General features: G+C 45.1%; 1 protein-coding gene across 1 annotated transcript in view; it reads left to right on the top strand.

Moving 5' to 3' along the window:
* LOC137097885 (integrator complex subunit 1-like) overlaps positions 1-24,510 on the top strand; it is a 64,325-nt gene that overhangs the window by 36,573 nt on the left and 3,242 nt on the right. Inside the window, exons 29-45 of the mRNA XM_067473237.1 lie at positions 128-382; positions 3,106-3,265; positions 6,528-6,668; positions 7,567-7,747; positions 8,922-9,045; positions 9,251-9,381; positions 9,851-9,938; positions 11,722-11,948; positions 13,547-13,670; positions 15,074-15,207; positions 15,395-15,587; positions 17,194-17,321; positions 17,439-17,551; positions 17,794-17,907; positions 20,153-20,223; positions 20,492-20,583; positions 22,236-22,345. Of these exons, the coding sequence (XP_067329338.1) occupies positions 128-382; positions 3,106-3,265; positions 6,528-6,668; positions 7,567-7,747; positions 8,922-9,045; positions 9,251-9,381; positions 9,851-9,938; positions 11,722-11,948; positions 13,547-13,670; positions 15,074-15,207; positions 15,395-15,587; positions 17,194-17,321; positions 17,439-17,551; positions 17,794-17,907; positions 20,153-20,223; positions 20,492-20,583; positions 22,236-22,345 (2,386 nt within the window). The remainder of the gene's footprint in view (positions 1-127; positions 383-3,105; positions 3,266-6,527; positions 6,669-7,566; positions 7,748-8,921; positions 9,046-9,250; positions 9,382-9,850; positions 9,939-11,721; positions 11,949-13,546; positions 13,671-15,073; positions 15,208-15,394; positions 15,588-17,193; positions 17,322-17,438; positions 17,552-17,793; positions 17,908-20,152; positions 20,224-20,491; positions 20,584-22,235; positions 22,346-24,510) is intronic.

Below are 24,510 nucleotides of genomic sequence, written 5' to 3' on the forward strand. Positions count from 1 at the left end.
CCAGTATTTCCTTCTGTTTCCAATATTTCGCATACCATCCTGGCAACTGTCGTTAAGTAAACAAATAGAATATCCTTGATTTGTGATTATTTTTGTCTCTGACTCTTTCTGTCCCTTCCTTGGACAGTTGTTTCAATTGACTCCGGATCCCCGGTGGCAGAACTCGAACCCGCGGCCCCTGGCTTTGGCACTGCAGCAGGCACTGGGGCAGGAGCTGACCCAGATCCGCCAAGGGAACGCTCCTGTGCCGGGGACCGCCCTGAAGCTTCTGCAGGCCTTGGCCGCCCTGATGAGCTCTCCCCACGGAGGGGCCCTGGTGATGGCCATGCATCGGAACCACGTCGTGTCTTGCCCGCTCATGCGCTTGCTGTGCCGCCGCCAGGTGAGGCCATTGCAGTGTATCCTCGGAAGGAATCTGGAGCTTTCTGGGATTCAAGAAGGGATTGGAGCAGGATGTTTGAGGTTATCTAGATCAGGCATGGGAAAACTTTGGCCCTCCAGGTGTTTTGGACTTCAACTCCCACCATTCCTCACAGCCGGTAGGCTGTGAGGAATGGTGGAAGTTGAAGTCCAAAACACCTGGAGGGCCAAAGTTTGCCCATGCCTGCTCTAAAATGTGGGTCTCAATCAATTAACTCACCCAGATAGTCACTGGACTCATGGAACATATCAAAATCCCATCATTTTCTTTCCCTCCTTGTTTCCTCGCATGTTGGAAGTGTTTCTATTTATTTATTTATTTACAGTATTTATATTCCACCCTTCCCACCGCACAGGGGACTCAGGGCGGATTACAATGCACGTATACATGGCAAACATTCAGTGCCAATTTGACATACAACTTATATACACAGACACAGAGGCAATTTAACATTTCAGCTTTCCGGCTTCATGAGGGTATGCTTGATTCCAGCCACAGGTGTCACTATCCATTGTGACTAGTCCTTTTGATGGAGTACTTCCTCATTCTTCTGCATGCTGCTGGAAGGTTTTATGGTGTCATAAAAAAGGTTAAATTAGCCTCCCCGCGTAAAGTGATACCTAAATTTCCTACTTGACAGATGCAACTGTCTTTTGGGAAGTCTGACTTGGCCACGGTGGTCCACGCTTTGGTTACATCCCGTTTAGATTACTGCAACGCTCTCTACGCGGGGTTGCCCATGAAGATTGCCCGGAAGCTCTAACTAGTCCAACGTGCGGCAGCTAGAATGCTAACATGAGCAGGGTACAGGGAGCATACTACTCCTCTGTTGCGCCAGCTCCACTGGCTGCCAATTAGCTTCCGAGCACAATTCAAAGTGCTGGTGTTAACCTATAAAGCCCTAAACGACTCCGGCCCAGTTTACCTGTCCGAACGTATTCTCCCCTATGAACCATCAAGATTATTAAGATCGTCTGGAGAGGCCCTGCTCTCGGTCCCACCGGCCTCTCAGGCACATCTGGCGGGGACGAGGGACAGGGCCTTCTCGGTGGTGGCACCTTGACTCTGGAACTCTCTCCCACTGGAGATCAGAACTGCCCCCTCCATTCTGTCGTTCAGAAAACGGGTGAAAACCTGGCTATGGGGTTTGGCTTTCGACAAGTGAATCAATATTTCTGTGATCGGATAGATGACGATGAATGATGGACAACGAAGTCACTATGACTGACCATTGTTATTATGTGATTGCATTTTGCTATTATAACGTTTCAATTGAATATGTTATATGATGTTTTTAATGATTGTTTTGTGATTTTATTGTTGGAAACCGGCTCAAGTCCCCCAATAGAGGGGAGAAGACCGGTATACAAAATTGCTAAATAAATAAATAAATAAATAGGTCAACAGCAAGCTAGACTAATGGATGGAAGCTCACTCTGACCTGGGCTGGCTTTGAACTCATGACCTCTCTTTCAGTAGTGATTTAATGCAGTTGGCTCCCAAATAGCTGCGCCACAGCTATCTTTTAAAATTCATACAAAATACTACTAATAATAATACAATATTAGAATTATATCTTTTATATTACATGTAATATTACTAATAGTATTACATTATAATGGTATAGTACAATATAGTAATATATAATACTAATATTACACTATGTTAATCTATATAAATAAAAATGTAATGTTCGTTTGTGGGATTAACATAACTCAAAAACCACTGGATGGATTGACACCAAATTTGGACCCAATACACTTATACACTCATAAAAACACTAAAAAAACACAGGAGAAGAGACTTTAAAAGCAAAAACAATAAATATACAATTTTACATATACACACACACATACGTGAACACACACACAGACGCAAACACACTGTATACACATATACACAAAGATATACACACACATATACCCACACAAATCACATATACACAGACTGGGCCACAGCAACACGTGGCAGGGGACAGCTAGTAATATAATATATTGTAGGTATGTATGTATGTATTTATTTACTATATTTATATACTGCTTTTCTCAGCCTACGGGCGACTCAAAGTGGTTTACAACAGTAAAATTTAATGCTCAAAACATCACAAAACATTTTAAAAAATTAAAAACAATGGCATAAATATATGAGCATTACAAAGTGAATAAAACATAATTCATTAGCATCTCTGAGTCAAAAACACGATCCTATCTCATCGTCCAATCATTCCATATTCCTATGTTTATTACACTGCCTTTTCAAATGCCTGCTCAAACAACCAGGTCTTATCTTTCCTCTGGAATGCTAACAAAGAGAGGGCCGATCTAATGTCTCTAGGAAGGGCGTTCCATAGCTGAGGGGCCACCACTGAGAAGGCTTTGTCTCTCGTCCCCGCCAAACGTATTTGTGACGCAGGTGGGATCGAGAGCAGGACCTCCCCTCTTGTAAGCCGCTCTGAGTCCCCTTCGAGGTGAGAAGGGCAGCATATAAATGTCATAAATAAATAAATAAACAAATAAATACAGAAGAATTTCCTTTCTTGCATCCAAAAATATGTTCTCTCTAGGTATTTTCTAGGTATCCAATGCACTTTTGTGGTGTTCTGGAGGTTGGCGATAGAGTCATACTTTCTGGTTTGCGGGCCCTTTCTGTGTCCTGTTTGTAACCATGGTTCCTCCCCTCTGCAGCGCTGCGCCCCCCAAGACGCGGCCTTCTCCACCCTGTTTTTCAAAGTCTTGATGCAGATGCTTCAGTGGTTGGAGAACCCAGCCATAGAAGAGGGACCTCTCCGGACACAGCTCAAGTCCTTCGCCGTCCAGTATTCTTCCAGGCATCGCATTAATGATGGTAAGGGAGACTCAACGGGTGTCACTGCAGGCTCTTTCGGGCAGGGCCTTTTCTGTTATTATAGTAGTCGCAATTAAATACTTAAAATATTTCATGCAAGTTCGAGACCTGGTAAGGATATCCCTAGCCCAGAGTCGTCTGCTCTGACTCCAACAGAAAGGAGACTTTCCCATCCTTGACTACTAGATCTCTCTAGGCCTGGTCTACCTTATCTGAAAGGCCAAACGACTTCAAATAAGGGCTTTCCTCCATTACTGCCTATACTCATGGATAGGTTAACTTCACAAATTAGACTAGGGCAGCTTTAGAGGCCAAAATTATGGATTTTGATTTATCTGTGGGTAAGTCGAGGGTTACTACACAGAGAGAATGGAATGTGTCCAGAGGAGGGCGACTAAAATGATCAAGGGTCTGGAGAACAAGCCCTATGAGGAGCGGCTTAAGGAGCTGGGCATGTTTAGCCTGAAGAAGAGAAGGCTGAGAGGAGATATGATAGCCATGTATAAATATGTGAGAGGAAGCCACAGGGAGGAGGGCGCAAGCTTGTTTTCTGCTTCCTTGGATACTAGGACGTGGAACAATGGCTTCAAACTACAAGAGAGGAGATTCCATCTGAACACGAGGAAGAACTTCCTGACTGTGAGAGCCATTCAGCAGTGGAACTCTCTGCCCCGGAGTGTGGTGGAGGCTCCTTCTTTGGAGGCTTTTAAACAGAGGCTGGATGGCCATCTGTCAGGGGTGATTTGAATGCAATATTCCTGCTTCTTGGCAGAATGGGGTTGGACTGGATGGCCCATGAAGTCTCTTCCAACTCTTTGATTCTATGATTCTATGAGAGAAGAAATGACTAATGCATTCGAAAAGGCCAGAAGCACAGAGGCCTCCCTCACACTGAGGACTCTCTCAGACAGGCGCCTTTCATACCTTGAGGTGAACTAACACTGAGGCCTTCTCATAATGAGGCCTACTAACACACTGAGGCCCTTCTCCCAGAGAGACCTCTCACAGACTGAGAGGTCTCTGTGGTTTCATGAGAAGGAGAAGCTGGGCAGGGGTCATTGTTTTCGGTTCTCCCAGGATGGACTAAGCTCTGGCCTTTTGCCCCTTCACTCAGAGAAAGGGATGGTTCTTTTATATATATATAATAGTTAAGATACAATACTTCCATTGACCCATGGATAAGTCTGTCAGAGATATTAAAAATTAACTAGGTATGTTTAATTACAAAAATGTGAGTGATGCACTGAAAGGGTTAAATGGATGCAGTGATTCAGCACATCTGCAGTTCAATATAAACCGGTGTGCCTGTAGCTTAGCAGCCTCAGTCTGTGAGAGTTCTTTGTGGGAGAAGAGCCTCAGTGTTTAGTAGACCTCAGTATGAGAAGGCCTCAGTGTTAGTTCACCTAAGTGTATGAAAGGCATCTCTCTGAGAGAGTCCTCAGTGTGAAGGAGGCCTCTGTGTTACTAGGCCTCAGTATGAGAAGGACTCAGTGTTAGTTCACCTAAGTGTATGAAAGGCATCTCTCTGAGAGAGTCCTCAGTGTGAAGGAGGCCTCTGTGTTACTAGGCCTCAGTATGAGAAGGCCTCAGTGTTAGTTCACCTAAGTGTATGAAAGGCATCTCTCTGAGAGAGTCCCCAGTGTGAAGGAGGCTTCTGTGTTACTAGGCCTCAGTATGAGAAGGCCTCAGTGTTAGTTCACCTAAGTGTATGAAAGGCATCTCTCTGAGAGAGTCCTCAGTGTGAAGGAGGCCTCTGTGTTACTAGGCCTCAGTATGAGAAGGCCTCAGTGTTAGTTCACCTAAGTGTATGAAAGGCATCTCTCTGAGAGAGTCCTCAGTGTGAAGGAGGCCTCTGTGTTACTAGGCTTCAGTATGAGAAGGCCTCAGTGTTAGTTCACCTAAGTGTATGAAAGGCATCTCTCTGAGAGAGTCCTCAGTGTGAAGGAGGCCTCTGTGTTACTAGGCCTCAGTATGAGAAGGCCTCAGTGTTAGTTCACCTAAGTGTATGAAAGGCATATCTCTGAGAGAGTCCTCGGTGTGAAGGAGGCTTCTGTGTTACTAGGCCTCAGTATGAGAAGGCCTCAGTGTTAGTTCACCTAAGTGAACTAAGGCATCTCTCTGAGAGAGTCCTCAGTGTGAAGGAGGCCTCTGTGTTACTAGGCCTCAGTATGAGAAGGCCTCAGTGTTAGTTCACCTAAGTGTATGAAAGGCATCTCTCTGAGAGAGTCCTCAGTGTGAAGGAGGCTTCTGTGTTACTAGGCCTCAGTATGAGAAGGCCTCAGTGTTAGTTCACCTAAGTGTATGAAAGGCATCTCTCTGAGAGAGTCCTCAGTATGAGGGAGGCCTGTGTGTTAGTAGGGCTCAGTATGAGAAGGCCTCAGTAGGCCTCAGTGTGTGAAGGCCTGGTGTGAGAAGCTCCAGTAAGAGAAGCCTCAGGTTGAAGGCCATTGTAGGTGAAGCTCCAATGTGTGAAGACTGCTGTGTGTAAAAACCTACTGTGTGAAGCTCCTGTGTAAGTTCAGTGTGAGAAGAGGCTCTGTGAGAGTGAAGCTCTTTATCTGCATGAGAAAAGCCCAGCGTGGAAGTTAAGAAGGAAGTGTAACAAACTTTGTTTGTGTTATGTAAACATTGTTCCTGTAAATAACATAAAGGTAAAGGTTTTCCCCTGACATTAAATCCAGTCGTGTCCGACTCTGGGGGTTGGTGCTCATCTTCATTTCTATGCCAAAGAGCCGGCATTGTTCATAGACACCTCCAAGGTCACATGACTGGTATGACTACATGGACCACCATTACCTTCCTCCCAGAGCGGTACATATTGACCTACTCACATTTGCATGTTTTTGAACTGTTAGGTTGTCAGAAGCTGGGGCTGACAGCAGAAGCTCACCCTGCTCCCCGGATCTTGTAAATAGTACAACCATATTATTTAACTACAAAGGAAAGCCTCCTATAGAAGAGATAACATTGGTCTGTGTGCTTCCTGTTCTTTTTATCACTTGTGGCTACTACTTCTGGGTCATGCTGCTGCTAATAAGTTACATCTGATGTACATTTATGATGAGGGTATTTTGTTAATAAGTCTACTCACCCAACAGTACTTACCTTGACCTATCAATAAGTCGATCCAGGTTGTTGGTGTTGATATTTTGACCAGTATTTCTAGACTTATACCAAAGCTACTCAGACACAAAGTATAACTCATAGAATCATAGAATGATAAGACTCCTCAGAGATTCCTTTCCCTCCTTCCAACCCTCAGTGCGGGGCGGCTTCCTGCACTTAGCCGAAGCTCTGGCCTTCCGCCGTGATGCCGATATGATTGGCTCCACCGTATGTGCCATCGTTGCCACTTTGAAGACTGGTGAGAAGCATAGTGTAGAGCCTGAGCTGGTCAGCAAAGGTAGGCTTGTTCACCTCTTGATCGCACACCCTTTCCACAACTTGATTTGATGTTTTTATTTTTTAAATACATGAGTGAGTAAGATGTCTTTGGGAAGTAAAGAGTAAACAGTAAGAAAGCAGTGTTTCTCAACCTTCCTAATGCCGCAACCCCTTAATACAGTTCCCCATGTTGTGGTGACCCCCAACCATAAAATTATTTTTGTTGCTACTTCTTAACTGTCATTTTGCTACTGTTATGAATCGTAGTGTAAATATCTGATATGCAGGATGGATTTACATTCACTTGACCAAATTTGGCACAAATACCCAATATTTGAATACTTTTGGGGTTTTGGGGGGGTTGATTTTGTCATTTGGGAGTTGTAGTTGCTGGGATTTATAGTTCACCTACAATCAAAGAGCATTCTGGCCTCTACCAATGATGGAATTGAACCAGTCTTAGCACACAAAACTCCCATGACCAACAGAAAATACTGGAAGGGTTTGGTGGGCATTGACCTTGAGCTTTGGGGTTGTAGTTCACCTACATCCAGATAGTACCGTGGACTCAAAAACAATGATGGATCTGGACCAAACTTGGCACAAATATTGAATATGCCAAATGTGAAGTTTGGGAAAAATAGACCTTGAAAAATTTGGGAGTTGTAATTGCTAGGGATTTATAGTTCGCCTACAGTTAAAGAGCATTCTGAACCCCAACGACGATAGAATTGGGCCAAACTTCCCACATGAAATCCCAATGACCAACAGAGAGTACTGTGTTTTCTGATGGTCTTTGGTAACCCCTCGCAACCTCCCAGGGGTCCTGACCCCCAAGTTGAGAAACACTGGGTTACAGACTCCCAGTAGACTTTCAGAACCTTTTAATTTGATGTCCCTCACCTTCCCTACTCCAGTCCTCCGAGGCCTGACCGAAACCCACTCGCCGTACTTGGAGGAGCTCTTAGCAGCCCTCTTCTCCATAGCTATGGAGGCCTCGTCCCGCTTTTCCTCCACCGGACCCATCTCCGTGGTGAGCTCCTTGCTGCTCCAGGACAAAGAGGAGACAACTGTGAAGATAGAAGCCGACAACGTCAGGTGAGCTGTGGAGGTGTCATGAATGACTTTTCAATGACTTTAAAGCATAGTTTCTTTTTATTGCAATTTCTCATGTGAGAGGGTATATTAGATTACAGAAAAACATTCAGACAAAGAATGACATTGGGCATACAGATATACAGATTCTGTGCAACTAAATTGAATTCACAATTACATTGGTTAACAAACGAACAAAGGGGAATTACATTTTCACTCAACATTCATCCTCAGGCATTCAAATATTACCATATCCTTTTCTCCCTCCTTGGAGAAGCACCTCTTAGGCCAGACCCTGCTTTCCTGCAGCCTGCCAAATGCATAGTTCCAAAACTTCCATAACGCCATAACTTCAAAATGCATCCTTTCCCTAAGCACAATGCCAAGGACCAGATCTCTGTTTGACATACAGCAGAACCTGACTCCCTGCACAAAATCTAAGACTCCAAATGTGCACTTCTTCCTCTTCCCTTGAGGAAAAAGCCCTAAAGTGACCAGAATCATGCTTCCCCATAGCATATCTGACTCTCTCCATAGATACACTATCTCTCTCCTTCCCATGAAACAGAGCATAGCAGGTCAACAGCGTCTCTGTCTGTCACACTTCGAGCATTATTAGACCGAGTCTTTTATAGGAATAATCTGTTGATGTAGTCCCAAAGTTGTAAATTAATGATAGAGGTCTTCCATCCTGGATCCATCTCAGTTTCCTGGCCAGTTGTTGATCTTCTTGATTGGTGTTGGTCTTATGTTGACTTCCTTCTTAACAATGTAAACATTTATGTTATCACTGTCCCAATTCTTATCAGAGTTTACTCTGCATTTCTCATTAGCAACTTTTAATTACAGTCCAGCAAGCAGGTAGTTAGTCATTGCAGGCCTTAATATTATACTGGTGTCTCCAAAATTATTGGCTCCATCCATACATCCTTCCATTCATTCCCACACACAATATTAAATCCACATTTATCAAACCTGCAATAATACTTTCATGACAGATCGTGACAGACAGATCGTGACAGACAGATTATTTTTCTCTTTCTCTCCATGACTCAGTCAAATGCCAATTCTAACTATACTTTCGTGACAAATTGGTCATTATTATTTTTCTCTTTCTCTCCGTGACTCAGTCAAGTGCCATTTCTAACTAAAACACTGCTTTTTTTGCACCTTTCAGTACTGAAACTGCCCACCTGGGACCTTCTTCAGGCTTGTTCATTGACTGGCTAGAGATGCTGGATCCAGAAGTAATCAGTAATTGCCCAGATCTCCAGCAAAGGCTCCTGTTCTCCTGGAAGAAGGTCAGGATCTGTTCCCAGACACAACTCTAGTGTGTTGTTTACCACCCATAAAACCCATACAGCTGAGATTGTACCTCTGCTTATAGGTCTGCCCAAACCCTGAGAAGCTCAGAAGCCATTCTTCCATTTCCACCACCTTTAAAAGGGTGTGCAAGACAAGACCTGTTTCTCATTCCATTGTAATATTTCCTTATTTTCTCCACAGGATAAGGGCTCATCGGAGTCAGAGCTGCCCTCTTTCCGCCCGTACCTCTTGGCTCTCCTCACGCACCAGTCCAGCTGGACCACGCTTCACCACTGCATTAAGATCCTGCTCTGCAAAAACCGAGAGCACCGGTGAGCCTTCCTTTTGTATGTCATCTCTCTTATCCTGTTGTAGTTTTAGCACATGGATGCTGCAGTGTCAGAGACATTGATTCTCAGCTATCCTCGAGCAAGAAAGGGGAAATGAGTTCAAAAGAAAGTGAGGCAGCCTTGACAAATTATGATTTTTTAAATCAAAGGATGATTACTAGGGCTCCCAGAGCTTAGATGGAGAAAATCAAGCATTCCTTTTGCTCTGAACATGAGAAAGAACTTCCTGACTGTGAGAGCTGTTCAGCAGTGGAACTCTCTGCCCCGGAGTGTGGTGGAGTCTCCTTCTTTGCAGGCTTTTAAATGGAGGCTGAATGGCCATCTGTCGAGGGTGCTTTGAATTCAATTTTCCTGCTTCTTGGCAGGGGCTTGGACTGGATGGCCCATGAGGTCTCTTCCAACTTTATGATTCTATGATTCTAATATTCTGCCTTTCTCTGTCTTCTGGCAGGCTTGATCCAACAGCCTCCTTGGATTTCCTGTGGGCCTGCTTTCATATCCCTCGGATCTGGCAAGGAAGGGACCAGCGGTTACCCCAGGTGATTTTTTTTCCATGTCAGGAGGAACTTAAGGAACTGCAAGTTGCTTCTGGTGTGAGTGAATTGGCTGTCTGCAACGACGTTGCCCAGGGGACACCCGGATGTTTTGATGTTTTATCATCCTTGTGGGAGGCTTCTCTCATGTCCCCGCATGGGGAGCTGGAGCTGACAGAGGGAGCTCATCCACGCTCTCCCCGGATTCAAACTTCTGACCGGTTGGTCTTCCGTCGTGCCAGCACAAGGGTTTAACCCATTGCGCCACTGAGGGCTCCATCCCAGGTGATGCATCACTCTCTCTCATTGTGGAGTTCAGACAGGAGACAGGTTTCAAGGGATGGGCTTTTCCTGGTCTCTGGATGATTGGCTGCTCCAAAGGGAAACTCAGACTTGCTTTGGTGTCATAAAGATGGAGAGTCTGTGGAGACAAAAGTATTGGGTTGCTGTGAGTTTTCCCAGGCTGTGAGTTTTCCAGAAGCATTTTCTCTTGACGTTTCATCCACATCTATGGCAGGCATCCTCAGAGGTTGAGAGGTCTGTTGGAAACTAGGCAAATGGGGTTTATAGATCTGTGTAAGTTAACAGGATGAGAGAAGAACACTTGCCTACTTGAGACAACTGTGGTTGTTGCAAATGGCCACCTTGATTAGCATTTAATGGCCTTGCAGCTTCAAAGCTGCTTCCTGCCTGCGGAATCCTTGGTTAGCTGTCCCTGATTGAAAATGAACAAAATCTGGCTACCAATATTTTAAAAAACCTCTATTTATTTATCGTGTCATCAGCAACCATACCATTGTATTACATTTCTAACAGAACAAAACAAACACAGAGATTTTAAAAAAACAAAAACAAAAAAACCCACAGATTTTGCAAACTTGGTAGTTGGTTAAATGTCCTTTGACCAGTATCTGGCCACGTGGAGTGCTTCTGGTGTTGCCGCAAGAAGGTCCTCCATTGTGCATGTGGCAGGGCTCAGGTTGCATTGCAGCAGGTGGTCAGTGGTTTGCTCTTCCCTGCACTCGCATGTCGTGGATTCCACCCTGTAGCCCCATTTCTGAAGGTTGGCTCTGCATCTCGTGGTGCCAGAGCGCAGTCTGTTCAGCGCCTTCCAAGTCACCCAGTCTTCTGTGTGCCCAGGGGGGAGTCTCTCATCTGATATCACCCATGGATTGAGGTGCTGGATTTGGGCCTGCCACTTTTGGACTCTCGCTTGCTGAGGTGTTCCAGCGAGTGTCTCTGTAGAGTGTTGCTCTTTATTTACTGTCCTGATTTTTAAAAAACCTCTAAAATCAGGACAGTAAATAAAGAGCAACACTCAAAATGCAAGGGGAATTCCAGGCAAGAATCAATCATGGCCAGTTAACACATCCCAACAAAGGATTCCCCCAGGCAGCAACCAGCTAGACTTTGTAGCTGCAAGGCTATTAAGTGCTAATCAAGGTGGCCAATGGCAACATTCATACTTGCCTCAAGCAAACAAGAGTACTTTCTCCCACCCTGGACATTCCAGAGATATATAAATCTCACTTGCCTAGTTTCCAACAGACTTCACAACCTTTGAGGATGCCTGCCAGAGATGCAGGTGAAACGTCAGGAGAGAATGTTTCTGGAACATGGCCGTACAGCCCGGAAAACTCACAGCAAAGCAGTGATTCCAGCGACGAAAGCCTTGGACGACAAAAGTATTCCCCCTCCTTTCCCTAGCTAGGCCACACCTGCTAATGTGAAGGGGATGGATGATTCTGTTCTTCATCTTGGCTGTTCATGCCTCTGAATCCCTCTGCAGAAACGGCGGGATGAGTTTGTCCTGCGACTTGAGGCGCCAGAACTGATCAGTTTGGTGGAGCTGATTTTGGCAGAGTCGGAAACCCGAAGCCAGGCTCCTGAAGAGGCGTCCTGCTCGGTGACCCAGACCCGGCTTCCGCTGTTGCTCAGCTGCTGCCACGGGGAGGTCGAGAGCGTTAAGAAAGTGGCCGAATACCTGACAGCCTGCATCCAGCGGTTTGGAAGCAGGTGAGAGTCCCCTCCTTCAAAAGAAACTGCAACCTACGTCGTCCATTGGATCCTTACTTGAATTCCAAGTTCTACTAAATATACTGTATATAATTAAGTGTGAACTGGGTTTTTCAGGCGTATTTTAGGCTGAAAAAGCCCGCCTTGCCTTATACTTGAGTCAAAATTATTTATGATTTTACTCTTATTATTATTATTATTATTATTATTACATTTAGTATTCTACTATATTATTAGTATTAGGAGTAGTATTAGTAGTATTATTACATTAATTATTTTACTCATTATTATTATTATTACATTTACATTTTTACACCATTATTATTATTATTATTTTATTACATTTATTATTTTACTCTATTATTACTATTAGTATTAGTATTATTATTACATTCATTATTTTACTCAATTATTATTTTATTACATTTACTAGCCGTCCCCTGCCACGCATTGCTGTGGCCCACATGGGGGTTCTTTGTGGGAGGTTCGGCCCAATTCCATCGTTGGTGGGGTTCAGAATGCTCTGTGATTGTAGGTGAACTATAAATCCCAGCAACTACAACTCCCAAATGTCAAGATTCTATTTTCCCCAAACTCCACCAGTGTTCACATTTGGGCATATTGAGTATTCGTGTAGAGTTTGGTCCAGATCCATCATTGTTTGAGTCCACAGTGATCTCTGGATGTAGGTGAACTACAACTCCAAAACCAAAGGGCACTGCCCACCAAACCCTTCCAGTATTTTCTGTTGGTCATGGGAGAACTGTGTGCCAAGTTTGGTTCAATTCCATCGTTGGTGGGGTTCAAAATGTTCTTTGATTGTAGGTGAACTATAAATCCCAGCAACTACAACTCCCAAATGACAAAATCATTTTTTTTTTAATGAAGGACATACATTGAGTTGTTAGGAGTTTTGTGTCCAAATTTGGTGTCAATTCATCTAGTGCTTTTTGAGATCTGTTAATCCTGCAAACGAACATTACATTTTTATTTATATAGATTATTTTACTCTATTTATTGCTATTGGAAGGATACATAAGCACATTTACATTGAAGAAGGTTAGAATAATTTTTTAATTTAGTTGGACAGTGTTATCTGAAATTACAGTTTTATGTAAGTATTCAAAACCATTTTACCTACAGATTCCTCGATTAATGTTTAATTATTTATTTATTTACTATACTTGTATACCACCCCTCTCAGCCCGGAGGCGACTCGAGGGTAAAATAATAAATGTTATTTTATTGGTATCTATTTTTATTTTGAGATTTACCAGTCGCTGCTGCATTTCCCACCCTCGGCTTATACTCGGGTGAATACATTTTCCCAGGTTTTTTTGTGGTAAAATTAGGTGCCTCGGCTTCTATTTGTGTCGGCTTATACTCGAGTATATACGGTACTTGAAGAGATATATCTGTATCAGTGAAGACTAGCACTAGTACAGAGGTGGGGACCACAAAGTAATAAATGTATTTGACACTGAACATGCCATGTCTCACAGTATTAAGGAAAGAGGAACAGGCCTGCCATGACAGTCTTGCTCCAGGTTGTGGAGACATTAATCTCTCCTCTGCCCCTCTTTCCTTTTTGGTTCCAGCTCAATGGGGAAACATTGCCGAGACCTCCTCCTGCAAATCTACCTGCAGCTTCCGGAGCTCTTGGTCCCGGTGCCAGAGACCCTGTTAGCCAGTGAAGGGGCCACAGACAGCAGCACTTGCAAAGTAAGATATACGGGAAAAGAAAGATTCAACTCTGCCTTTCTTGATCCACATCAAAGCTATGTTTTAGGGTCGTTTTCACTAACAAAAAGGGTTATGGGCCCAGCACACTTCCTCTGCACCACTCTGCTACCCATTTTTTAATGAAAGCTATTCTAAAATATACATCCAAAAACATAAACATGGTACTTAAATTTGAGTATTGGCTCACAGCAAGCAAAGCGTGGTGCCATTGGTTGTGGCTGTAAAGAATTCAGAGCCTAGGCAGACAAAGATGCAGAGTCCAATATGAAAAATCACAAATAAAGTTATTATTATTATTATTATTATTATTATTATTATTTGAAACACAACAAGATGAGTCCACAGCAGACACTCTGCTGGCTGTTGTATTGGATGAAACATCGGACACTTCCCAAGTGTCTAGGACTGTGTGATGTATCGGCGAATAATGCGCGCAGATCCAAGTAGGGTGGCCTTTTGCAGCTGGCAACTGGTAATTTTGTCAGTGCTGATTGTGTTTAAGTGCGGGCCAAGGTCTTTAGGCACTGCACCCAGTATGCCGATCACCACTGGGAATACCTTGACTGGCTTGTACCAGAGTCTTTGCAGTTCGATCTTTAAATCCTCATATCATGTCAGCTTTTCCAGCTGTTTCTCTTCAGTCTTGATATTTATTTATTTATTTATTTGTTTGTTATTCGAGCTTATATTTCGCCACTCCCCTGGGACTCGGAGTGGCTTACAAGAACAGGCTAAAATCTAACACAATTTAAAAACAATTTAAAACAATTTAAAAACAGCAATATCAAGGATCAAAGGCCTGTCGAAACAGATATGTCTTACATGCCCTGTGGAAAGCTGATAAGTCCCGCAAGGCACGGGATATTGCCTGGGATTACAACATCGACGATCCATACTTGGTTTTTTAACACAATTGTGAGGACAGGAGCAGTGTGCTCCAGAACTCTGTCAGTCTGAATTCGGAAGTCCCAGAGTAGTTTAACATGTTCATTTCCTGTAACTTATTATTATTATTAATTTATTTATTTACCACATTTTTACCCCGCTCTTCTCACCCCCGCAGGGGGACTCAGAGCGGCTATTATTTGACTCTATTTATTATTTATTCGGACGTCCCAGAGTAGTTTAGTAGTAGTAGTAGTAGTAGTAGTTGTTGTTGTTGTTGTTATAGAGGAGAGAAGAAATTAGATACATTCCAATTTTCATACAGGAGACATGGGGGAACAGAAACGCTTAGCCTATCCTAAGTTAAGTAAACTGTTCCTCATTGAGGACTTGAGACTTGGGAAGTATGGCATTGAATCTCAGCAGGAGGAACCCTTTGTGTAGCAAAGTTGAATGGTAACCCTTTCCACCCTCTGATGTATTTTTTTTCTCCACAGCTGGACCGCTTGATCCACTGGTTCATCACTCTCCTGGCCGATTCCAATTATTCAAAGAGTGGCGAGAATCGGCTCTGGGATGCCAACATGGCGTGCCGGAAGTTAGCCGTGGCTCATCCTATCCTCCTGCTCAGGTTTCTGTCCAGCTCGCTTCATTTGGGGACTGTTTTGGCTTTAGAGTTTAGACCTCCAGAAGCAGATGGACAGCACATGCCCTTCGTTTCTGGTTTCCTTGGTGTTCCCACAGCTTGAGTATCTGTTGAGATTCTGGTACTCAACAACAGGCGTACCAACTTCCTCTTCTCCTTTCTCTAATGATAGGCAATTACCGATGGTGGCGGCCCTGCTCCACGGCCGGGTCCACCTCAATTTCCAGGAGTTTCGCCAGCAAAACCACCTGACCTTCTTTGTCCACGTCTTGGGCCTCTTGGAGCTGCTTCAGCCGCAGGTCTTCCAGAGCGAACACCAGGTGGCACTCTGGGATTGTCTCCTCTCCTTCATCGGCTTGCTTCAAGTAAGAGGTCCTGGGTTGTTGTGATGCTTCTTCTGATCTATGGCAACCCTAAAGCGAACCTATTCCAGGGTTTCCTTGGCAAGATATGTTCCAAAGAGGTTTTCCTCTGAAGCCAAGAGAGAGTGATTTGCTCAGTGGGTTTCATGGCTAAGTGGGGATTTATACCTTGGGTCTCCAGAGTGTGTTTTGTTCTTGTTCTTCTGTGGGGAAAAGGGGGGACAGATTTGCTGTTGTAAGCTGCTTGGGAGAAAGAAGTGGGGGATAACAATGCCTGCTTCCATTTCTGCAATTATTCATTTAATTTATTTATTTAAAACATTTGTATTCTGCCCTTCTCACCCCGCAGGGGACTCAGGGCAGACATTCAATGCTAGGACTTAAAACCATAAATATATACAAGCATTAAAATCACTTTAAAATCCAGTTGCTTAAAAACCATCTCAGGACACCATTCTATTATTGCCTCATTGCATTGCCCCAAAGGCTTAGTCCCACAGCCAGGTTTTCACAATCTTTCTGAAGGACAGGAGGGAGGGGGCTGATCTAATATTGCCAGGAAGGGAGTTCCATATCTGGGGGGCAATCACTGAGAAGGCCCTGTCTCTCGTCCCCACCAAATGTACCTGTGAATTGCGGGAACAAGAGTAGGACCTCCCCAGAAGATCTTAGTCTTTGTGGTGGTTCGTAAAGGGAGATGTGTTCAGACAGGTAAACTGGGCCAGGACCGTTTAGGGCTTTATAGGCCAAAGCCAGCACTTTGAATTGTACCCGGTAGCAAACAGACAGCCAGTGGAGCTGACGTAACATAGGAGTTGTGTGCCCCTGTATGCCACCCCAGTTATTAACCTAGCTACCTCTCGTCAGACTATTTGAAGCTTCCGAACTGTTTTCAAAGGCAGCCCCACACAGAGCACTTTGCAGTAGTCTATCTTGGATGTAACGAGAGCGTGTACCACCGTGGCTAAGTCTGACTTCCCAAGGTGTGGGCGCAACTGGCGCACAAGTTTTGGTTATACGAAAGGCCCCTAGCCACAGCTGCAACCTGAGGTTCTAGGCTCAGCAGTGAGTCCAGGAGGGCTCCCAAGCTGCGAACCTGCGCCTTCAAGGGGAGTATAACCCTATCCAGCACAGGCTGTAATCCTATACCTTGTTCAGCCTTGTGACTGACCAGGAGGACCTCTGTCTTGTCAAGATTCAACTTCAGTTTGTTTGCCCTCATCCAGACTGTCACAACGGTCAGGCAACCTGGACAGCCTCCTTAGCATCTGGTGGAAAGGAGTAATAGAGTTGGATGTCATCTGCATACAGATGGCATTGAACTCCAAAACTCTGGATGATCTCACCTAATGGCTTCATGTAGATGTTAAACAATATGGGGGACAATACTGAGCCCTGCGGGACCCCACAAAACAATGGCTGCAGGGCCAAGCAAGTGTCCCCCAACAACACCCAACAACACTATTTCTCTTCCCCACTACACCTTGCTGGCTCTCCTGTTTTCCTTCAGAGGTTTTAAGATTCAGTAGCCACTATCCATTATGGGTTGGTTATGGGTTATTTGTTTACTGCCGAAATCCTACCTGCGTTTGCTTTTGCTTGGCATCAGAGCTACCGGAAATCCTCTCGCCACCTGGCCACCTTCATTTCCAAGTTCGTCCAGTTCATCCACAAGTACATCACCTCCAACGCCCAGGCGGCCATCTCCTTCTTGCAGAAGCATTCGGATCCACTCCAGTAAGCGTGCTTTCTCCTTCTGTGGAGGAAAGGGGAATGGGTGGGATATCAATTAAAGACATCAGTAAGCAAGCAAACAATGTCAGCTCCCGTCTCCACTCTTTCACTTCCCCACAGTGACCTTTCATCTGATAACAGTGACCTGGCGATGCTGAAGTCCCTCCTGGCTGGCCTGAGCTTGCCCAGCAAAAATGGCTCCTTGGACAGAGGGGGCGAGGACGAAAAAGAGGGTATGTTGGGAGTGTTGGCCCTCTTGTCGAGGCAGAAATGGGTCACTACTGAAATGTTTCCCTCACCATTGATACATTCTCATTGGAAAACTGAAATTTTATTGAGCAGGAAGTTGGGTAACTGCAGTAATATCTTCTGGTCATCTGCGGTGAACAGCAATATAGAGTAGGATAACAGCTTCCTGTCTCTACTTTGAGACAGGTCCCTAATTAAAATCTCCCTCTCTTTCTCTGGTCTTCAGATGAGGCTGGAGCCAGTTCTTTGCCTCTCGTCAACCTCTCCCTTTTCACCCCACTCACTCCGGCGGAAATGGCCCCATACATGAAGCGGCTCTCAAGGGGTCAGACTGTGGAAGGTAAGCAAAAATAGCTGCCATGCAAAGGGGCAGCTTCCCTTCCCTTTCCCTTTCCCTTTCCCTTTCCCTTTCCCTTTCCCTTTCCCTTTCCCTTTCCCTTTCCCTTTCCCTTTCCCTTTCCCTTCCCCTTCCCCTTCCCCTTTCCCTTTCCCTTTCCCTTTTCCTTTTCCTTTTCCTTTTCCCTTTCCTTTCCTTTCTCTTCCAACTGTTTATTTTTTTAAATACTATATTGTGTCCAATTCTGGGCACCACAATTCAAGAGAGATATTGACAAGCTGGAATGTGTCCAGAGGAGGGCAACTAAAATAATCAAGGGTCTGGAGAACAAGCCCTATGAGGAGCGGCTTAAGGAGCTGGGCATATTTAGCCTGAAGAAGAGAAGGATGAGAGGAGATATGATAGCCATGTAGAAATATGTGAGAGGAAGCCACAGGGAGGAGGGAGCAAGCTTGTTTTCTGCTTCCATGGAGACTAGGACGTGGGACAATGGCTTCAAACTACAGGAAAGGAGATTCCATCGGAACATGAGGGAGAACTTCCTGACTGTGAGAGCCGTTCAGCAGTGGAACTCTCTGCCCCGGAGTGTGGTGGAGGCCCCTTCTTTGGAGGCTAGATGGCCATCTGTCAGGGGTGCTTTGAATGCAATATTCTTGCTTCTTGGCAGAATGGGGTTGGACTGGATGGCCCATGAGGTCTCTTCCAACTCTATGATTCTATTATTCTACTGCTCATGTTTAATTCCATTTTAATGTTTGTATATTTTGAAGTTTTAATTGTGTTGCATTGGTTGTAATGTTACCTGCTGTATGAGAGAAAAAGCAGGATAATCACAATATAGGAGCCCTTGGTGGCGCAGTGGGTTAAACCCTTGTGCCGGCAGGACTGACAGATCGCAGGTTCAAATCCGGGGAGAGTGCAGATGAGCTCCCTCTATCAGCTCCAGCTCCCTATGTGGGGTCATGAGAGAAGCCTCCCACAAGGATGGTTTTGTTTTGTTTTGTTTGTTTTTTGTTGTGTCAGGAGAGACTTGAGAATCTCCAAGTCACTTCTGGTGTGAGAGAACTGGCCGTCTGCAAGGACGTTGCCCAGGGGACGCCCGGATGATTTGATTTTTTTATCACCCTTGTGGGAGGCTTCTCTCATGTCCCTGCATGAGGAGCTGGAGCTGGTATAGGGAGCTCATCCACCTCTCCCCGGATTTGAACTTGCGACCTGTCGGTCTTCAGTCCTGCCGGCACAGGGGTTAAACCACTGCACCACCGGGGGCTCCACAAGGATGGCAAAACATCATAAACATCCGGGCGTCCCCTGGGCAACATCCTTACAGATGGTCAATTCTCTCACACCAGAAGCGACTTGCAGTTTCTCAAGTCGCTCCTGACACGAAAAAATATATTATAATAATAGTTATATTTTATTCATTTCTCTTGTCAGAAGTGAGTTGAGGGTACAGTTCAAATGCATTTAAAAACACAAAGTTTAAAAAAGAACTTGGCATTGTTTGACCAGAAGCTGGCCACTTGGAGTGCCTCTGGTGTGGCCGTGAGAAGGCCTTCCATTGTGCATGTGGCAGGGCTCAGACCGCATTGTAGTAGGTGGTTTGTGGTTTGCTCTCTCCACACTCACATGTCGTGGACTCCACTTGGTAGCCCCATTTCTTAAAGTTGGCTCTGCATCTCGTGGTGCCAGAGCGCAGTCTGTTCAGTGCCTTCCAGGTTGTCCACTCTTGTGTGTGCCCAGGACGGAGGTGCTGGATTTTAGCCTGCCACTTTTGGACTCTTGTTTGCTGAGGTGTTCCTGAAAATATCTCTGTAAATCTTAGGAAGCTGTTTCTTGGTTTAAGGCATTGGCATGCTGGCTGATATCTGGGCCAGAGATGTCACTGCCTTGGTCCTTTTCATTGCTGGCTGCTATTTTCTGGTGTTTGTCAGGTGGAAAAATACCACCTAAGCAGTGTAATTTCTCCAGTGGTAGCTTGCAGCATGAAACCAATAATAATAATACTCCCTGATCCCACAGAAAGGAAGGTTTCACTTTGGGAACTTTAGAAATTCCATAATTTGCTCCATTTTTGCACTGCTAAAACATTTTCATCATGCTGGCAACACGTTTTTGTGCAAGCAAATGAGGCAGGTATCTGATATCACAGATTCTGTATCCACCCATCCAACTATCCATGAATTCAAAAATATATATCTTACAAAATAGAATCACACCAATCTTGTTATTTTATCCCATTCTCCAGACATCTTAGAGGTGCTGAGCGACATTGATGAGATGGCCCGACGGCGGCCTGAAATACTTGCATTCTTTTCCGTAAGTCAGACAACCTCTTTTCTTTTTTTCTTTCTTGCTCCTGTTGCCCATCAGTTACTTTGTCTTCAAGTACATCGTCTAAAAGGAAGTCAAGAGCCTTGTGGACGCTTGCACGGGGTTGCAGAGTGGTGAAAAGAGCACCAAGTCTCCTGAAGCCAAAAGCTTCTTCAGGAGGGAAATGTGATCCTTTGTGGTTCCTCTCCACTCCTTTACTCAGAGAACTCGGTTAAAATTTTCTCTCTCAAATCCCATTTTGTGTCTCCCTCAGACTCACCTGCAAAAGCTGATGAGTTCATCCGAGGAAACCTGCCGCAATCTGGCCTTCAGCCTGGCTCTGCGCTCCATCCAGAACAACCCCAGGTAGGAAACACCAAAACTTTGGGGGGGGGGGGATCCAAGATCCTCTAGGACAGTGTTTTTCAAACAATGATTAATAATAATAATAATAATAATAATAATAATAATAATAATAATAATAGTAAGGTAAAGGTTTTCCCCTGACATGAAGTCCAGTCGTGTCTAACTCTGGGGTGTGGTGCTCATCTCCATTTTTAAGCCGAAAAGCTGGCATTGTCCGTAGACACCTCCAAGGTCATGTGGCCGGCATGACTACATGGAGCACCATTACCTTCCCACCAGAGTGGTACCTATTGATCTACTCACATTTGCATGTTTTTGAACTGCTAGGTTGGCAGAAGCTGGGGCTAGTAGCGGAAGCTCATGCCGTTCCCTGGATTTGAACCTGTGACCTTTCGGTCAACAAGCTCAGCAGCTCAGCGCTTTAACCACTGCGCCACCGGGGGCTCCAATAATAATAATAATAATACTTTATTTATATTCCACCCTTCTCACCCCGAAAGGGACTCAGGCCAGATCACAGTATACATACACAGCAAACATTCAGTGCCGCTTTGTATTGACAAGACATAGACTGAACAGAAGGGGGTGGTTAGTTCTGACTCCGTGTCCAGCTGTTTTTGCTGCCATGGACTTGAGTCTAGTCCAGGGGGTGCTGTTGCTCTATCCTCTATTGCGAAGAGTCAGGACTTCTTCCTTCCTTTTGGTTGCCCAGCATTTTCTGATCCTCTTTCTTCATAGCGTCGTAAAACCCCTCCCCCGCTTTTAGCAGTACTTAATTTCTCTACTTACAGCTAAAGCCGTTTTCGAACTGCTTAGGTAAACAATGAGCTAGGCTGACAGTCGGCAGCTCATGCCGACCCGGGGCTTCGAACTTGCAACCTTTCAGTTGATAGGTTTCATAATTGCTGGTGATTTATCAGCTGTGCTAAACCTCGGACCTAGGTTGAACTTGGTAGTTATGGTGGAACTACAATACAATACAACTCCCTCCAGCCTCGCATTCTCTCCCTCGACTGCACATGCGCACCACTGTGCTTTGTGCTGAGCACACCTGCTCTCCCCTCCCTGTTTAAGAGTCTGAAACAGCCCTCCCGTTGGTTGAGAGGCCAGCTGAGAGGCCGGCCAATCACAGCAGAGGTGGGAAGATTTGCCATCTGTTTCCAAAAAGGAAGAGAAGGACAGGTGGCGGGATCTTCAGCCTTTTCTGCCATAGGGGTTCCTAAGACCATCAGAAATATGTGTTTTCTAATGATCTTTGGCGGCCCCTCTGAAACCCCCTTGTGACCCCCCCCCCCTCCAGGGTCCTGATCCCCAGGTTGAGAAACGCTGGTCTAGATCAAGAGAAGCCATAATCCCACTCTATTCTGCTTTGGTCATGCATCACCTGGAACAATTCGGGGTAAAGCAATTCCCAAAGCATATTGACTAGCTGGAAGGTGTTCGGAAAATATTCCAAGATTTGGAAACCAAGGCCCATGAGGAATGGCTGAGGGAGCTCGGAATAGTACGTGTTTACCCACAGCCTATTGTTTTCAGGGTTGCTGCATTCATACCCTGCTTTTGGGTAAGAAAATGGGTTGATCTCGCAAGGCCCCTTTTGACATACTCAATGAGACCCTCTCTCTTTTCCCTTTGGTTTTGCAAACATACAGCATTGCAGCCGATTTCCTCCCGACGTACATGTACTGCCTTGGGAGCCGGGACTTCGAAGTGGTTCAGACAGCCCTGAGAAACCTGCCCGAATACACCCTCCTCTGCCAAGGTAAGCACAAGGAGCCCTTGCCCAAAGCGTAGGGATGGGATCTGATGGGTCATCTAGTCCTTGCAGAGTTGTAAGGTGGTCTTCTCCAAACCTGAAGTCCTCCAGATAGATTGTTGTTGTTGTTGTTTATTCGTTCAGTCATTTCCAACTCTTTGTGACTTCATGGACCAGTCCACGCCAGAGGTCCCCGTCGGCCGTCACCACCCCCAGCTCCTTCAAGGTCAATCCAGTCACTTCAAGGATGACATCCATCCATCTTGCCCTTGGTCGGCCCCTCTTCCTTTTTCCTTCCATTTCCCCCAGCATCATACTCTTCTCTAAGCTGTCCTTTCTTCTCATGATGTGGCCAAAGTACTTCATCTTGGCCTCTAACATCCTTCCCTCAAATGAGTAGCTGGGCATTATTTCTTGAAGATAGATTAGGACTCCTATAATCTTTAGGGAGTTGTATTCCAACACACCTAGAAGCCTTAAGGTTGGGGATGGGTGGTAGAAGGACTCAGGTGAATGAATCATCTTGACATCAGAAAAGGTCATGAGCTCTATAAAGCCGTTGAATTAGCAGGACTTTGTATACCCAAACTCATAGAATCCTAGAGTTGGAAGAGACCTTGTGGGCCATCCAGTCCAACCCACTGCCAAGAAGCAGGAGAATCGCATAAAGCACCCCCAACAGATGGCTGCCAGTCAGCTTCCGAGCATAATTCAAAGTGCTGGCTTTAACCTTTAAAGCCCTAAACAGTTCTGGCCCAGATTACCTCTCTGAACATATCTCCTGTTACGAACCATCACGAAACTTAAGATCATCAGGAGAGGCTCTGCTCTTGATCTCACCACTTTCGCAAACGAGGTTGGTGGGGACGAGAGACAGGGCCTTCTCGGCAGTAGCCCCCCATCTGTGGAACTCTCTCCCTAAGAACATCAGGTTGGCCATCTCCCTCTTGACAATTATTATTATTATTATTATTATTATTATTATTATTATTATTATTATTTACAGCTTTTATATTCCGCCCTTCTCACCCCACAGGGGACTCAGGTAAAATCAATGGAGTAAAATCAATGGAGTTTACGAGGACTCCAAGAGGTGGGCAAAGTGCAGGCTCCTAGCCAGAAATGCAGCCCTCTAAACCACTTAAAAACAACAACAATTCAGGTTATTTCTCCCCAAAAAAATCATCCAAATGTGCCAAATAATAGCTTTCCCTGTGCTTGCATAGTTTTCCAAAATCCTCTAAACACAAAGGAAGTTCACAATTTCACCCCAGATGGTGACTGAAAGTGACATGATGCCACCTGGATCCCAGGCCCTGCGTAGTTTTAGAGCATACCAACGACGATTGAATATTCCAGAAGAGTTTGAGTGGGAGGTGCATTGAATTCAATCAGCCAAGATAAGGAATGCAACCCAGACAGGTTTCTATAGACAGAGACCTATATTTAACCTTTGCAGATGAGATGGCGCAACATGTGGAGCCTGTCGTTTCACCTGTTGCACCATGGTCTTAAAAAACAAAAAGGCCAAGCTGGAATGTGTCCGGAGGAGGGTGACTCAAAGGATCTAAGGTCTGGAGAACAAATCCTATGAGGAGTGGCTGAAAGAGCTGGGCATGTTTAGCCTGCAGAAGAGAACACTGAGAGGAGACATGATAGACATGTATAAATATGTGAGAGGAAGTCATAGGGAGGAGGGAGCAAGCTTGTTTTCTGCTGCCCTGGAGACCAGGACGCAAAGCAATGGCTTCAAACTACAAGAAAGGAGATTCCATCTGAACATGAGGAAGAACTTCCTGACTGAGAGAGCTGTTCAGCAGTGGAACTCTCTGCCCCGGAGTGTGGTGGAGGCTCCTTCTTTGGAGTCTTTGAAACAGAGGCTGGATGGCCATCTGTTGAGGATGCTTTGAACACTTTGAGTCCCCCCCAGGGGTGAGAAAGGCGGTATATAAATACTGTAAATAAATAAATAATAAAAAAAATAAAATTTCCTGCTCCTTAGCAGAATGGGTGTGGACTGAATGGCCCACAAGGTCTCTTCCAACTTTATGACTCTATGATTCTCTTCTGCAGGCTAAACATACCTAGTTCTTTAAGCCGCTCCTCATAGGGCTTGTTCTCCAGACCTCCTTTTAAGCACATTCCAGCCTAGAGTCAACATCTCCCTTCAG

Source organism: Anolis sagrei, chromosome X, assembly GCF_037176765.1.
Source record: "Anolis sagrei isolate rAnoSag1 chromosome X, rAnoSag1.mat, whole genome shotgun sequence".
Taxonomy (NCBI): domain Eukaryota; kingdom Metazoa; phylum Chordata; class Lepidosauria; order Squamata; family Dactyloidae; genus Anolis; species Anolis sagrei.